The sequence below is a fragment of the Rousettus aegyptiacus genome, unplaced genomic scaffold (genome assembly GCF_014176215.1).
Source record: "Rousettus aegyptiacus isolate mRouAeg1 unplaced genomic scaffold, mRouAeg1.p scaffold_m13_p_3, whole genome shotgun sequence".
Classification (NCBI taxonomy): domain Eukaryota; kingdom Metazoa; phylum Chordata; class Mammalia; order Chiroptera; family Pteropodidae; genus Rousettus; species Rousettus aegyptiacus.
Genome location: NW_023416306.1, coordinates 166485966 through 166502017, shown reverse-complemented (window position 1 = coordinate 166502017; position 16052 = coordinate 166485966). Strand labels below are relative to the sequence as shown.

Sequence of the window (16052 nt, the reverse complement as noted above, 5' to 3'; positions counted from 1 at the left end):
ACCCAGCAGCCGGTTCCTGCAGTCCCTCGGCTCTCCACTTCCGCACAGCGCAAGCCGGCAATCGCGTGCGGCGGCGAATCAGGTGGCGGCGTCTAGAATGGGGGCGGGACTTCGTGCCGCAGCGCGCCCGCGTGCTGGAGCGTAAGCCCCGCCCCGGAACTGCGGTGGGCGCTGCAGCTGCGGGCTCGCTGAGTGCTTTTGTGGTGCGGCAGGCGGGCCGGCGTCCGAGTGAGCTGAGGCGGCATCTCCACACGGTGCGTGCCGGAGCTGGAGCGAGGCTGGGGCGGCCACCCGAGAGGAGCTGGGGGAGGGTTCTCGGGCGCCCATCGCGGGCCTCTCTAGGCCACGGGGTCTCGCTCAGGTCCAGAGAGGGCGGCCGCTCGCCCGGTCCAGCAGCCTGCCGGCCTCACGCCGGAGCCCCTTGTGGGCGTCAGGGCTTGGCGGCCTCGGCTTCTCCGTGTGGCGCGCCCGTTCGTGCCCGAGGCGGGGCGCTGTCGCCAGTCGCAGAGCCGGGCGCAGCGAGGAGGAGGGATCCCGCTTGCTCTGCAGGTCGCACTCCGCGTCCCCACGTGCGTGACCATCCCCCACGCCTCTTGTTGAATTCAGGTTGTTTGTGACCGTGGCGACCAGGTTCGGTGGGCGAACGTCCCTGCGGGCCGTCGTGCTGGCCTCGCGAGGCGCCAGGCTAATGGGTTGTGGACGTGCGTCACTTGTTTTGCATTTGCGTGAGGATCCAATGACATACTGAGGCCAACAGCAGTAGGCCCACCACAGACCCAGAGCTGGAGAGTGGTGCTCGGGTTTTGCCTCGGGATTCACCTTTGTCTTTTCCGTAGGGTCTGTTGTTCTTAGCCTTTCTGAAAAGGGAGAACATGGATCGAGTTTCACTCAAACCACTCGTGCTTAAATGGTTTTTAAGTCACTTAAAATGTAATGAATAAACTGGATGAGTTTTAACCCATTGTCAAAGGCCAGAATGGTGGGACAGACCCTGCCGGGGCAAGAGTTGAGAAGGAAGAAAGCGCTTTTCACTTTCAGTAAAGCCGGGCCCCTCAGCCCCTAGCACCACCACCCCGCCCCCCCCCCCAAAAAAAAAATCCAGATTCTTAATCTGCTTTCAAAATGGCTTGGGTATCGCAGGCCTTCTCCATGCTTTACATGATTTTATTTAGTAGCACAGAACATTTCCTGACTTAGATATTATTAGGCCCTTCCTCCTTTGAAAGTGATGGGAGCATTGAGGTTCAGAGAGAATTAATTAAGCAGGATTTCCAAGGGCACACAGCAGTAAGCATTGGATCAGGAATCCAATTTCGCTACTATGTCCTGGCTCCATATCCCTTTCCCCCCTGTTCCAAGCCAAACTGCCTGCCTTATGGGTGTATTTCTTTCCTTTTTTGATCTTCTCTAGCTGGGAGTATCAGTGTTAGAGCCATCTTGTGTCCTCACCTCTTTGCAGGGCCTGACACTCTATCAGCTGCATACAAATATTTGTTTCAGAAGCCTATGCTTTTTAGTTGCCAACCTAACAGAACATTTCTCTCCTTTTCAGCAACCATGAAGTTGAAGGAGACAAAATCAAGGCCAAAGCCGCCAAACTATGGCAAATTTCAGACAAAGGGAATCAAGGTTGTGGGAAAATGGAAGAAGGTGAAGATTGACCCAAATATATTTGCGGATGGACAGATGGATGACCTGGTGTGCTTTGAGGAACTCACAGATTACCAGTTGGTCTCCCCTTCCAAGAATTCCTCCAGTCTCTTCTCAAAGGAGGAGCCCAAGAAGAGAAAAGCACAAACTGTTTCAGAAGGAGAGGGGGAAGGAGAATCTAGCTCCTTGAAGAAAAAGATGAAGTTGAAGAAGAGTAATGACGTGGAAACTGGAGAAACCAGTGCCCAGAAAGAGTTTGAGGTCGAAGATGCTGAGCCAGAGCCCCTGGGAGATGGCGCAGTTTGTCCTGATCTAGAAGTAGAGGAGGTGGCATCAGAGAGCCCAACCCAGGCTGCTCCAAAAAAGAAGAAAAAGAAAGGGAAAAAAAAATCAGAGCCTTCACAGGGTTCTACTCCAAAGGTGCCCAAAAAAGCAAAGACGTGGATGCCTGAGGCGCATGATCAGAAGGCTGATGTATCAGCTTGGAAAGACCTGTTTGTACCCAAGCCAGTTCTCCGAGCACTCAGCTTTCTCGGCTTCTCTGCTCCTACACCAATCCAAGCTCTGACGTTGGCACCTGCCATCCGTGACAAACTGGATATCCTGGGGGCTGCTGAGACAGGTAAGGGCACCCTTGTCTGGCCCAGGGCAAGATTGCTTCTGGATTGTGCCTGTGGCTGCTGACAGGCTGGATAACTAGGACAGAGGGAGATGTTGGGAACATAGCCACAAAAGCAGTGTTAAATGAAGGTGTTTCAGAAGTCAACTAGCTCTGAGTCAAAATATGCCAGTTCCTGATTGGTACCCTAGGCAGGTCAGTCCATCTCTCTGAGCTCTATAGGCCCCATCATAAAATGGAGATAACAGCAGTACCTACTGCTATGTGGGTTACATATAACTGCTATAGTAAGTGATCTGCAAATGGTAGTTTATTCCCCCTATTCTTGGTCCTTTTCTAAATAGCTCGGAGAAGTAGAGTAGGGCTAAGATCAGCCCTCTGGAGAGGTACATCTTCATTAGGATAAGGAATAAGTGTCTGATTCTCAGTTATCCAAAGAAAAAGGGTTGCTTTGGGAGTTGGCGACTTAATTGTCATTGGAAGGATTTGAATGTGTGGTGGATGACCCTTGGGTGGATTTTGTAGACGGATTTGGGCAGGAGGTGACTGTTAGGACTAGACTGTATTTAAAGTTTCCTTTAAACATTCCCCAGGCCATCTAAGCCTTAAGCAATGACAAGCCGACTGACTCTGAGTAGACTAAACTACTGATTAGGGGGAGGAGCTTGTACTGCCTGCACTCTTAGTCCAACTAGACCAGCAGCAACCAGTAGAAATATACATACATAATGTGAGTGACGTGTAATTTTAAATTTTTTAGGAACTATATTAAAACGGTAAAAAGCAACAGGTGAAAATTAATATATTTAACTAGTTATATAAAAAAATTCAGTATGTAATTGTAGAATTATTAATGAGCTATTTTACATTCTTATAGTTATACTGTTTTCAAAATCCGATGTGTATTTTGAACTTGCAGCATACCTCAGTTTAGCTACATTTTAAGTGCTCGATAGCCGTGTGTGGCTATTGACTACTATATTGTATGGCAAAGGAATAGACCATCTAACCGGGCACTCTGTGCCTTGGTTTCTAGAAGAGCGAGGAAGGCCCCAGAAAAGGAATGGAGGTAATAACAAGGGAGAACATTTACTTAGCATTTAAAATGCATCATGCACTGTGTTAAGGGCATGGTATTGATGAGCACAGTTCTCACAACCACCCTGAGGTAGGTTCCATTGTTATTCTCATCGCCTGGTGTGGAAACTCCGCCTCCCAGAGGATAGACGGCGTCTGTAAAACTGCACAGTGAAGAGCGAAGAGCGGCGGTGCCTGGATTCCAGGCTGGGCCTCTGTGTGGAGCGCTCTGCTGCCATGCTGTGGTATGTGCAGAGGTCCGGAAGTGGGTTTCTGGAAGGCAGAGGCAAGGTTGTGAGCCACCGTGGCTGGAGCCTGACGTTTGGATTCATACCACAGCTCCTGTCAGGCCATCCGTATGGAACGTTGTGAATCTGCAGGTTCAAGATTCAAGACGTGTGGCTATGGACAGACAGCTGCCCATGTAGATCATGAATATACCCATCACCTTCACAAGATACTTTGGGCCACTTTGTAATCTCTCCTTCCTTGGCCTCTGTCGTTTTCATCCCCAGGCAGCCTCTGACGGACCTTCCTAGCACTATAGACTACTTTGCATTTTCCAGAATTTTATATAATTGAATCATGCAGTATGTATTTTTGAGTGTCTGCACTTTCACTCAGCCTTAAGTTTGAGATTCAGCTGTGTTGCAAATACCAGTGAGTCTTCACTTAAACTTTGTTACTATTTTTCTTCTTTTACCTTCCTTTGATGTGAATGTTTTTTGTGATACATTTTATCTCGAATTGTCTTTTTAACTGTAACTCTTTATTATGTCCTTGTAGTAGTTGCTTTTGGGTTCACAGTCTATATCTTTAATATATCACAGTCTATCTTGAAGTGATAACATACTCTACATTTAGTACAAGAACCTTCCAACAATGTATTTCCATTTCTCCTTTATGCGTTTTTTAATACTTTGTTAGAAATCTCAAAATACATTTTTAGTATTTTTGCTTTAAATGGTCAATTATTTTTAAAAGCGTTTTCAATGAGAAAAAGACATCTTTTATATTTGGTCACGTTACCATTTCTGCTGCTCTTCATTTCTTTTTGTTGATCCAGATTTCTATCTGATACCATCTTTTCTTCCACATGAAAGACTTCCTTTAATGTTTTTATAGTCCAGGTCCACTGATGATAAATTATTTCAGCTTCTGTATATCTAAAAACGTTTATTTCACATTCGTTTTAAAGGAGGTTTTTGCTGAGTGTAGCGTTCTAGATTGTCAATTGTTTTTTAGGCCTCCTCCAAATATAGATGTTGTTACACTGCCTTCTATCTTTTATTATTTCTAATGAAAAGTACTGTTTTATCTGAAGTTCTCTGAGTCTATTTTTGCTCTCTCTTTTTTTCTTCTTATAGTGCTTTCTTACAGTACCTTGTTTTCTTGTGGGTTATTTCTTTTTACTGAGCAGCTCATTTTCCTCTGAAAATTAGTTGTGAGGCTTCTTTGAAGCCTATAATAAAGATTTCTTTCTCCAAAGATCATTCATTTGCTTCCGCTTAGGACATTACAACTTCAGAATTACTTTAAGTTCTCAGCTTGAGGTTTGTTTTTTTGTTTGTTTATTTGACCACCCAGACAATGTGAATTTGGACTCAGTATACATTCAAAGGCCAGGATAAAATTATTCAAGCATAGACAAAAGTATGCTAATGTAAACTCTTCTCAAAAGCTAAGAAAATTTTATTTCCTCCTTATCAAAGAAAGGTCTTGGGAACATACTATACAGATTTCCATTCCTGTTGTTGTTGTTCCTTAACAGCAACAAAACACACACACAGCTTGCCCATCTCTTTAGGAATTCATTGTTTGGACATTTGTCTGTAGGTCATCATTGGTGACCTCAGGGCTACCAGGCTTTTCCTCAGGCTCCACCCTAATTACAGGTGCAGCGTAACAGAACCTGAGCAGAGTAGAGGAGTTTTGGGTTGCTCAAGGTGATACCTGGGTGGTCGGGGATCCCTTATTCTATGTGAAACAAAGAACCCCAGACAAAAGTATGTGCATCTGTTTCACACTTTGTTTGTTTGTTTGTTTTTCTTCTAAGGAAGTGGGAAAACTCTTGCCTTTGCCATTCCAATGATCCATTTAGTGCTGCAGTGTCAGGTGAAGAAGCCTACTCCAGCCTTCGGCAACACAGGAGCACCACCTGGCGAGACCAGAACTGAGGTCGGAGCTGAGACTGGAGCTTTGTCTGACGAAATCAGGACTGAGTGGGAAGCACTGCCCAGTGAGGCTGGAACGAAGGCTGCAGCACCACCCAGCTCAGGCCAGGTGCTGCCCTTCTGTGATGATGATGCTGGTGAAGGACCTTCTTCTTTGATCAGTGAGAAGGCTGTCCCTAAAAAGGATGAGGACAAAGAGGAAATGTTTGAGGAAGAGCAAAATGGAAAGCTAAAACAAGAGTTGGGTGGCCAAAGTGCCACCTCTAAAACACATCCAAAGCGTCCTCTGCTCGGGCTGGTTCTGACTCCCACTCGAGAGCTGGCTGTCCAGGTCAGACAACACATCGATGCTGTGGCCAGGTTTACAGGTGAGGCTTAGCGCCATTTAATGAGTATTTCCTGAGAGTCCTAGATGCTGGGGTGACACAGGTGATTGAGCTGTGGCTGCTGCCCTGTATGGGAAACCATTCTCATCTGGCGGAGAATTAAACCCTACAGAAAACTGAGTGACACTTTCTCAGTTCTCCCAAGAATGAAACCTAACGCATGCCATTCTACATACATAGGAGATTGATTTATTGGATTCAGCGGATGCTTAGGGCGGAGGTTGGCTAACTACCTGTTTTTGTAAATAAAGTGCAGCCACGCCCATTTGTTTACATATTGTCTGTGGCCACTTTTGTATGACCAAGGCAGGGTGGAGTAGAGTTAGTAGTAACAGAGACCATTTAGCCCACAAAGCCAAGTGTTTATAATTGGCCCTTTAGGAAAAAGTTTGCCAACCTTTGCCTTAGGGCATTAGAACTTAATTCTCTCAGGGAATTCCTTCTGGGAAGGGCTACCTGGGAACTTTAATTTTATAACAAAAGCAGTTATTTACCAAGCTTTTAGTACATGCGAGGTACTTTGCTAAGCACTTTGCCTGCATGATTCTGCGTGTCCCTTTCACACCGGATACCTTGAGGAGTCCTCCACGAGGGAGGAGAACAGCACTAGGCATTGGAGGAGATTCTCGTTAATGCTAGTTGAGGGAAACGGACAGCGTTTCCCAGGGAAGGTGTGTCACAGCTACAGGTAACTATATTCCCAGCATGGTGGTGCACCATTGCTCACTTTTCCCAGAGTGTTGGATGGGTTCACATCTAGCCTTCTGTTGTGGCTGGAAGGGAGGAAATAGAAGGAAATGAGGTTGGGGGAGTAGGCAAGGCCCAGCTCGTAGAAAACTTATAAAGTGCTTGAGTGGCACCAAGTAAGGCTGGCTGAGCTCTTAGCACTTCTGGCGGGGACTGCGCTGGTAACTGATGCCTGTGTTCCTCTGGGAGAGCCTGCGTCACCTGTGGAGCAAAATGAGCAGCTAGGCTGATTAACAGTGTCCCGTATGCTTTGTATGCCATAGGAATTAAGACTGCTATTCTGGTGGGTGGAATGTCCACGCAGAAACAGCAGAGGATGCTGAACCGCCAGCCTGAGATTGTGATCGCCACTCCGGGCCGGCTGTGGGAGCTAGTTAAAGAAAAGCACCCTCATTTGAGCAACCTTCGGCAGCTCAGGTAAGAGACAGTAGCTTCCCTTTCCCTCATCCTCTGTTCTGAAGTGGGCCTGAGGCGACATGGTGGTGTGTGCAATGCCTTCTCCTGCCACAAAATGCCGTGGTATGGTACCAGCCAGACCTTGGCCTTTAGGAAACCAAGCATGCACGAGAGAGATTAGTTGAGGCTCTAATGGTGGTCATGGGGCAGGTGTGTGTGTGTGTGTGTGTGTGTGTGTGTGTGTGTGTGTGTGTGTGTGTGTGTGTGTTGAGAGTGGGGGAGGTAGTAGAGTGTTGTAGTTCAGGGGTCCGCAACATTGGGCCACGGACTGGTACTAGTTCGTGACCTGTTCGGAGCCGGGTCGCACAGCAGGAGGTGAGCAGTGGGCGAGCGAGCTAAGTAAGCTTCGGCTATATTCGCAGCCGCTCCCCAGCGCTAGCATCACCGCCTCAGCTCCATCTCAGATCATCAGGCATTGGATTCTCAGAGGAGCACCAGTCCCTGGTGCTAAAAAGGTTGGGGACCACTGCTGTAGATGATTTCTCTTACCTGGTACTAACCAGCTTATATGGGTCTCTGGCTCTACAGGTGTCTGGTGGTTGATGAGGCTGATCGGATGGTTGAGAAAGGCCACTTTGCTGAGCTCTCACAGCTGCTAGAAATGCTCAGTGATTCCCAGTACAACCCAAACAGACAGACTCTTGTTTTCTCTGCCACACTGACCCTGGTACATCAAGCTCCTGCTCGGATCCTTCACAAGAAGCACACTAAGAAAATTGACAAAACTGCCAAACTTGACCTTCTCATGCAGAAGATTGGCATGAGGGGCAAGCCCAAGGTCATTGACCTCACAAGAAATGAGGCCACGGTGGAGACGCTGACAGAGACCAAAATCCATTGTGAGACCGATGAGAAAGACTTATACCTGTACTACTTCCTAATGCAGTATCCGGGTCGCACCTTAGTGTTTGCCAACAGCATCTCCTGCATCAAACGCCTCTCTGGGCTCCTCAAGGTCCTAGACATCATGCCACTGACCCTGCATGCCTGCATGCACCAGAAGCAGAGGCTCAGAAACCTGGAGCAGTTTGCCCGTCTGGAAGAGTAAGTCAGACTTGTCCCCAGAGCCCAGCCTCCAGCCACTAGGTCAAGGTTGCGAGGATGGTGGGGAGACGGTAGAAAGCTACGCTCTGTCATGGGATCCTTATTAGTAGAAGGTATCCTTTTCTTGCATAGTGGAGGCAGGCTCCCCGTCATTTAGTATGTTTGCTAGTAATGCCCAACAGAAATTTCCTTAATAATGAATAATGGTGACAGTAACACCCGCTGTTATTGACCACTTAACAACAGAAGAAGTACTATGCCGACATTTCAGAAGCAGCAGCAGAATAAATTGATGGTTAAGAGCACGGACTGGAAACAGACTGCCTGAGGTCAAACCCTGGCCGTGCCACTTTTGCTGGTCAAATTCCTTCTCCGTGTTTCAGTTTTCTGATAATATAATAATAGAAGCCACTTCAGAGGGTTAATATGAAGATTAAGTGAATTTACACGTGTAGTGTTCAGAATAAGGCCTGGCATTCAGTATGTACTTGCCGAATGTTAGCTTTAACACTTACCGTTTATTGTTATTGTCGTTATTCTCATAGATGAAAAAAGTAAGGTCTGGAAAAGCGAATCGGCTTGCCCGAGGTTTCTCAGCCTGGAGGAGCTGGGCCTCGGACAAGCCTGGCCGGCCCCAGAGCGCGTGCCGTGCCCTGCGTGCTGTCGTGGCCAGTCTGCCGTAGGGCCAGACTGGTGCTCGGGCAGCGGGGAGCACATTGTCAGGATGAGGGCCCGGGAAGTTGAGGCCGACTCTAACTTGGCATTTTCCCCACAGTGTTTTTTGGCAGATTACAGGGTGATTTCCTTTCCAGAAATCTGGTTTACCTCCCTTTGAATATTGGTAGGTGGAGTTAGTGCTTTATTCAATCAGAGGCCAGCAAACTCTGGCCCCCAGGCCAAATTCTGCTCACTGCATGGTTGTAATTAAGTTTTATTAGAACATAGCAAGGCCCAATCATGTATTGACTGTGTTTGCTTTTGCACAATAATGGCAGAGTTGAGTAGTTTCAGCAGAGACCGTCATGTGCAAAGCCAAAAATAATTTACTGTCTGGCCATTTACAGAAAAAGTTTGCTGACCGTGACTTAGAGCAGTGGTTTAATGTTTTACAGACTTTAGTTTGCATCATATTCCCCAGCCCTACCTCGTAGATACAGTAAGTGGGGACACCGAAGGCCCAGAATCTTGTTTTTAAGATAGACCTCAGGTACTTTTGACTTTTTTAACTACACACATGAGGAAACATCACCCAGCATATCAAGTTCTTACTCTGAACCAGGCACTGTTCTCGGGACTGGTAATAGCACAGTGAATAATGTAAAGTCGCATGGAGTCTACTTTCCAGTAGAGGGAAATAATAAATTGAAAAGTAAGTAGACTGTAGTTTGCCAAGTGGTACTGACTGCTGAGTAGTAAAGTTACGCGGAATTATGTAGACTGTGGGGGTGTGGTCAGGGGGACTTCTCTGGTAAGGTGACACTTGAACAGAGAATGGAAGAAAAGTAAGGAAATGTGAATATCTGAGGAAGACTTTTTAAGACCTGAGTATAGCAAGTACGAAGACTTAGAGGCGAGGGCATGGTTGACATGTTTGAGGGAAAGCAGAGACGTCTCTGTGACTGGAGGGCAGCACGCGGCAGGTGATGGAAGATGCGGTCATCGGCCTGGAGTGCGTGCGGCTCCATTGAACTCGCCTGAGGCGGTCTTCAGTATTGCAGAGTGACTTGGTGGTTGTGGTCAGCTAGACCCAGGATTGGATCCTGGCTCCACAACTGAGCAGCCGTGTATGTACCTTGGAAAGTTAATCTCTCTGAGCCTAAGTTTCTATATCTGTAAAAGGGAAATAATAATATCTCATAGAGTGTTTGCAAGGACCGTAGTGTTTAGAGTGCTCAGCAGGTGGTAAGAAGTCGATCAGTAATGCTCTTAGATAGGATTAATGAGCTTTCTTTCTCTACCACAGTTGTGTTCTCCTGGCAACGGATGTGGCAGCTCGGGGCCTGGACATTCCTAAAGTACAGCATGTCATCCATTACCAGGTAGGGGCATCAGGGAGCTTGTAGACATCTCCCAGCATCAAATGGAGGAATTTTTAAAGCAACAGTTGGGAGAGGGAAGAGGAATTGTTGGTCCCAAGGCCTCACGCAACAGGTAATAGTGCTGGCATCTAGTGACCGACCAGCTGCTGTCACTTTTGGAACACTGTGGTGAGATTTATTCTCAAAACCTCTTGGCACTTTCTGGTGTCAGAGGGCCCCTCTCTCTTTTACTCAGGCAAGCTACCTGACATTGGCAGTTAGCATCTTAGTCTCTTCCATGAAATGGGGATAATAAGATGAGCATGTAATACGGTCACTTTGGTGTAGAGAGTAGAAGAGTCTGGTAGTTAACACCTGCGTGGGCTTAAATCCCAGCCACGTAACCTTGAGCAAGTTATTTAGTTTCTTCGTGCCTCAGTTTTCTCATTTGTTAAATGGCAGTGTTTACCTCTCAAGTTCTTATTAAGGTAAAATTAAGTCATCACGTGTGAAGATCTCAGAAAGCCGTGTAGCACATCATCAGCGTCAGCCGCTCTTGCTACCAGCGTTAATGTCAGTGTGTGTACCTGGCGAATGTTCGCATAGAATGACAGTGAGAGTGTGGGCTCCAGAGCCACACTTCGAGGGTGCGAGGCTTGTTGGCTGCTTCGTAGTTGGTTAGCTTTGGGTATGGTACTTAGCATCTCTGGTTTCAGTGTCATTGTTTGTCAAGTGGAAGTGGTAATGCTACCCACCCCATAGGGTAGTTGGAATTAAAAGAACTGATGCCGAGGAAGCACCGAGCACAGTGTAAGTACCCGGTGAGTGGCAGCTTTCCTAGCGTTATTATTTTTCCTTTTTAGTGCTTTACGCTTTAAAAAAAAGCACAAGTAGCGTTATTACTCCCACTTTACAAACAATGACACTGAAACACACTTACCATACCTCCTAGGTCTAAGCAGTTCTTCCTGGTCTGTAGTGTGAGTAATCTTAAACATCTGTCTCATGGTATTTTGAGGAATTAGTGAGTAATACACGCAGAGGGCTTTCCTCCTGCCTGACGCATTGTAATCAGTAAATACTGGTTTTGATTACCATCACCAATCATCCATGCAGAGTGCATGAAGAACCAGTGGAGTGTTTAGAGGTGGGACAATGGTCAGAGCTCTGAGTCGGGAAGATGACACTGGCTGCTTTGAGCTGGGTCAGGGACAACTAGAGACCAAATAAGAAGTGACTGCCATTTTCCACTTGTGGTCACGAGGCCCTAAACCAGGGCACAGGGGCACGGGAAGGCAGTCTACCCAGTGAACGGGCAATAAACCTGGGGCCAGAGTGAATGTGGGACTGAGGGAAAAGGGCCGGGTCGGTCCGCAGTGCTGGAGGGGTTTCTAGCTGCCTGGCCGGGACGAAGGAGGGTCCAGCATTGGGTCGCTGGCCCTGTCGGGAAGAGCAGTGCTTAGTGATGGCCATGTGGTGACCTCCCAATTCCTCCTTTGGCAGGTCCCTCGCACTTCGGAGATTTACGTCCACAGAAGTGGTCGAACTGCTCGTGCCACCAATGAAGGTCTCAGCCTCATGCTGATTGGGCCTGAGGACGTGATCAACTTTAAGAAGATTTACAAAACCCTCAAGAAAGATGAGGACATCCCATTGTTCCCCGTGCAGACAAAGTACATGGACGCCGTCAAGGTAAAAAGAAGTTAAAAGCTCAGTGCTAGTGAGGGCAGGGGTTGCGCCGCGCCCTCACCCTTCTCCTCCACAGTGCGACCCTTGGGAACTAAGTGATGGTTCTGCCACCAGCAAACGGGGAGATTCAGGAATGGGGACGCTGTGTCTAGTATAAGGGAGGAAGGGCCAGTGGCCAAAAGTGAGAAATTGTCTTCCTGAACCCTTCCTTCACTGTCTGCTCCTAAAGCCTCCATCACCGCCCCCCTCCTCAGGACAATGGCAGCGAGCATGGCTGCCTGAAGTCCCCCGAAGCCAGCCGTAGTGCCTTGCCACGGCAGATACTCAAGATTTGTTACATTCCTGCAGCAGATGCCAATAATTCCTACCTTTGAGTTATATTTTAACTTGGCAGACTTTCTCTGAGTGGGTGCTGCTGTGGGCCAGAGCGCGTCAGGTAGCCAAGCAGGGCGGATTCTCCGTAGAGGTCCGCTGGCTCATGAGGCATGCCAAGCCCATGCTCAGGTTCAGGTACAAATGGAGCCCTGTGGGACCGGTGGACACATGGTCATATTGGTGGGAGGTGAGCTTTCCTCTGAGCCTCCTGCACACAGAGCTGTGGAGAGGCGAAGAGGAGATGAAATCTGGGGAGCTGAGGGAACAGAAGCATGGAACAGTTCAGGACCGTTGGCTCCTCTGGCTCGAAGGGAATGTCGGCCCCGTGGGGAGGTGTGGACGGTGAGGGCGGACAGTGGGAGGTTCCTGTGAGCAGCGTTGGGAGCCAGCCTGGCTCTCTGTGACTCCTCTACCCCACGTCACAAGGTCTCTCCCTTTCACTGGTGTTTTCTGTCACTTGGGTCTGACCCCAACGCTCACGGGAGGGAGAGTTGAAATGCTTCTGGTAAAGGACAACATGAAAGAGAGGGAAGGTGGTTCTGTGACTTTGCTGTCCCTGTGATTGAGAGCTGGGCCCTAACTCAGCCTGTTGGGGTGTTTCAGGGTCTCAGCTCAGCCGTGGAAGCCAGCTGTAGTGCCTGGGAAATGGTTCCCTTTGACACCCGTAGACGGGCAGTCTGACCGAGGCAGGCGTCTGGGGGCGCTGTTCCGAAGGCTTGTTGTTCAGGAAGCAGCTCTTGCGATTCCGTGTGTGCACACTCACGTGAATGATCGCCCTCTGCGTTTTTATCGGGAACATTCATCTCGAGAGCGTTTTTTAAAAACAGTCTAATTGAGACCTTTCCTCACAGAGGCCTGAACCCTCTGTCAGATGAACACTTTGTTCCCTCCCCCCAGGAGCGAATCCATTTAGCTCGACAGATTGAGAAAGCCGAGTACCGGAACTTCCAGGCTTGTCTGCACAACTCTTGGATTGAGCAGGCAGCCGCTGCCCTGGAGATCGAGCTGGATGAAGAAATGTATAAGGGTACGTGGGCCGCGTGGGATTCGAGCAAGGGTGCATTCCGCTGCTTTTCTTTGTTTTTCTCTTCAACTTTTGTCTCCTTGGAGCCTGTCCACTCCCACAGTCCTGTCAAAATCTGCAAGATGCCTTTCCTTCCTTGAGACAGGCCGTAGTCCCGCATGAGTCTGAAACCCTTGGCCTTTCTTCTCTGTCTTGCTTGTCTGGAGCCTTCCACTGCATCCTTCACGTTGAGATGCAGTGGCGTATAACGGCATCAGGGACAGGCTCCCAGGCATACCGCCCGTGTTTGAGTTCTGGCCCATTCCCTTCCCTGGCTGTATTACCAGGTCAGGTTTCTTAATATCTCAGTTGTATCTCGGCTTTCCTCATTAAAAAATGTGGGTCATAAAGTACCCACCTCAAGGGGTTGTTGCAAAGATGGCTTAAGTTAATGAATGTAAAGTGCTTACAACAGTGACTGGCATGTAGAAAGTAGTCGATACATTTCTAGTTACTTATTGCCATTATTGTTGCTACTATATGTCTTCCAAGCTAATGGAACATCGCATCTGATCTTTTCCACAATCTCATGACATGAATGGCAGGAATTTTATCCTTTTACATACGGGAACTGGAGGCTCATAGAAGAGAAGCGATTGGTGCAGGAAAACGGCTCCACCACCAGGCGTCCCCGGAGCCCCTACTCCGAACCTGGGCCGGAGGCTAAGGGTTCGCGGACAAACCTGTGTGGTCCCTGCTCTAGGAACGGCCCTGAGTCTAAGCAGTAGACCTACATCTAGAACTGACAGCCCCAGAGTTAGAGTCATTGTTCTTTCCAGCCCACAGAGGGCAGCTCAGCTGGGATGTTGGCATCTTGGGGTCAAAGCCACCAAGTCCGGAGACCGACTTGCTGCGCTCTGCTCAGCATGGAAGCCGGGAACCAACCTGCTGGGCTTGATGACAGGGAGCCGGTTTTCCTGGGAGCTCGGGCCTGGGGCTTGGGCTGAATGTAGATGCATGAGGCCCTGGCTTCCCTTCCTGAGGACAGGCTGGCGCAGAGCCCTTCGGCTGTGCCCACCTCTGCAGGCACAGTCACAGTGCTGGTGGGGAGCTACGGGAGAGCTGGGCTGCGTAGACGGTGTGCGCTGTCCCCTGAGGGGTTTGTCGCTGTTGAGTTGCCAAACCCCAGGCAGCAAGTGGGCGTGTTGTAGGAAAACTGACCTTCAAGTCCTCAGACTTGGGTTCTAATCTGTTTGACAGCTAGCTCTGTGACCTTGGGCACGTGACCTCCGAGTTTCCCAGGCTGTAAAATGGAGATAGTTCCTGTCTAGGGGGCTGTTGTGAGGGGCGAAGGACAGAGGCCTGAGTAACCCTCCTGAACTGTTAGGACTTAGCCGCATTAGCTTCTGCAGGGAATTTTTGAGCCCTGCCTCCCCGAGAGTTCTGAAACATTTTCATCGCAAGTATTACCCATCAAGGGAAACCAAACACTTCCATAAGTCACAGTAAATGTGATCTGTTTTATATTGTGTTTCAAGGAGGAAAAGCTGACGAGCAAGAAGAGCGTCGGAGACAAAAGCGGATGAAGGTCCTAAAGAAGGAGCTGCGCCATTTACTGTCCCAGCCGCTGTTTAAAGACGACCTAAAAACCAGGTACCCAACTCAGTCTGGCAAGCCTCCCGTGCTCATCCCTACTTCAAGAAACGGTGAGTCTGCCTTGAGCTGCCTCTCCAAACAGAAGAAGAAGAAGAAGAAGCCAAAACCAAAAGCGCAGCAGCAGCAGGAAGAGCTGCAGCCGAGTTCAAGTGCAAAGTAGAGTGTCCTGGTGACCGCACACTGTGTCTCTGTGCCCTGGTTATATGGAAAACCTCACCTTGCATTTCACTTCACTGTCAGCCCGGGTTATAAAAACCTCCCTCTTCCACACCACATAGTCAGAGACCTCGTGCAGCTTTGTGGTGTTTGGGGTAAGAGTTCTATGCAGCAGCTTATATATTTCTGTATTTTAGTGTTTACAGCTTCTTGTATGTTCGACTCAATTTCCTTAATTAAAATTAAAAACAGTAGGCCCAGCTGATCATCCTGTGTCTTTTTTAGCCAGAATATGGGGGACACTGTCATAGTCCTCTGGCTGCAGGATGCATGTGGGATGCTTATCACCACACTGGACAGTGGATAGAGCAGGAGGCCAGAGAGTTGTATAGATCACCGTAAAGTCACTTCTGCCTGGGTCCTCGGCATGCGTTTTGCTGGAACCGCTCTAGGGAAGAGGTCACTGTCCTCAGATTCCAGGAGAACACAGGCTTCCTTACCATCACAGAGCCACTTGTGGGGAATGAGGAAGCCAGTAAGTCTGGCATGCAAGGCACTCAGGCTCTGGCCCTAGCCAGTTTCTCTGGTCTCTCTGTCCGCTCCCCTCCTCTGTGACAGAACTGGTTGCTTCCCCTGGTCCCATGGGCCCTTTCCCTCATCTGAGTCTCTGCATAAGCTTTTCCCGTGGCCTGATTCTTTCCCATCCTTGAGCACTGCTTCATGTGCTCTAGGTCCCTGAGCCCCCAACAGGGTCAAGCGTTCCTGCCCTGGGCACCAGAATTAGCCATGCTCACCCTCTTCACAGCACCTGCCACTCATTATCTCCTCTGGGCTCCTCGCAGCCCTTCAGTTTCGGTCAGGGCATGGTGTAAACGTGTGCCAAGGGGACCAGTTCCCGGCGCCACCCCAGCTCCCTCTGGATTGGTCTGGATGAGTAGCTACAAGTGCCACAGTCATAGGGCAGGGTGGCAGTAGTATTCCCTCAGTCCCTCTGGGTCACTG

The 16052-nt window shown here is 48.8% G+C and overlaps 1 protein-coding gene across 1 annotated transcript; it reads left to right on the top strand.

Moving 5' to 3' along the window:
• Positions 1-151: 151 nt before the first annotated feature.
• On the top strand, positions 152-15315 carry DDX24 (DEAD-box helicase 24). Its single transcript, XM_016145507.2, has 9 exons — positions 152-254; positions 1553-2272; positions 5403-5888; positions 6917-7070; positions 7638-8153; positions 10117-10192; positions 11675-11863; positions 13133-13262; positions 14777-15315. The coding sequence occupies exons 2-9, from the start codon at positions 1558-1560 to the stop codon at positions 15052-15054; spliced, it is 2544 nt and encodes an 847-aa protein (XP_016000993.2). The 5' UTR covers positions 152-254; positions 1553-1557; the 3' UTR covers positions 15055-15315.
• Positions 15316-16052: the final 737 nt, after the last annotated feature.

What these genes read in the sequence shown, in the direction of transcription:
- DDX24 (XM_016145507.2), top strand. Translation starts at nt 1,558, where the DNA reads ATGAAGTTGAAGGAGACAAAATCAAGGCCAAAGCCGCCAAACTATGGC. An exon ending in AGCAACCTTCGGCAGCTCAG is followed by an intron (nt 7,071 to 7,637) that starts GTAAGAGACAGT and finishes CTGGCTCTACAG; the next exon opens with GTGTCTGGTGGTTGATGAGG. An exon ending in CAGTTTGCCCGTCTGGAAGA is followed by an intron (nt 8,154 to 10,116) that starts GTAAGTCAGACT and finishes TCTCTACCACAG; the next exon opens with TTGTGTTCTCCTGGCAACGG.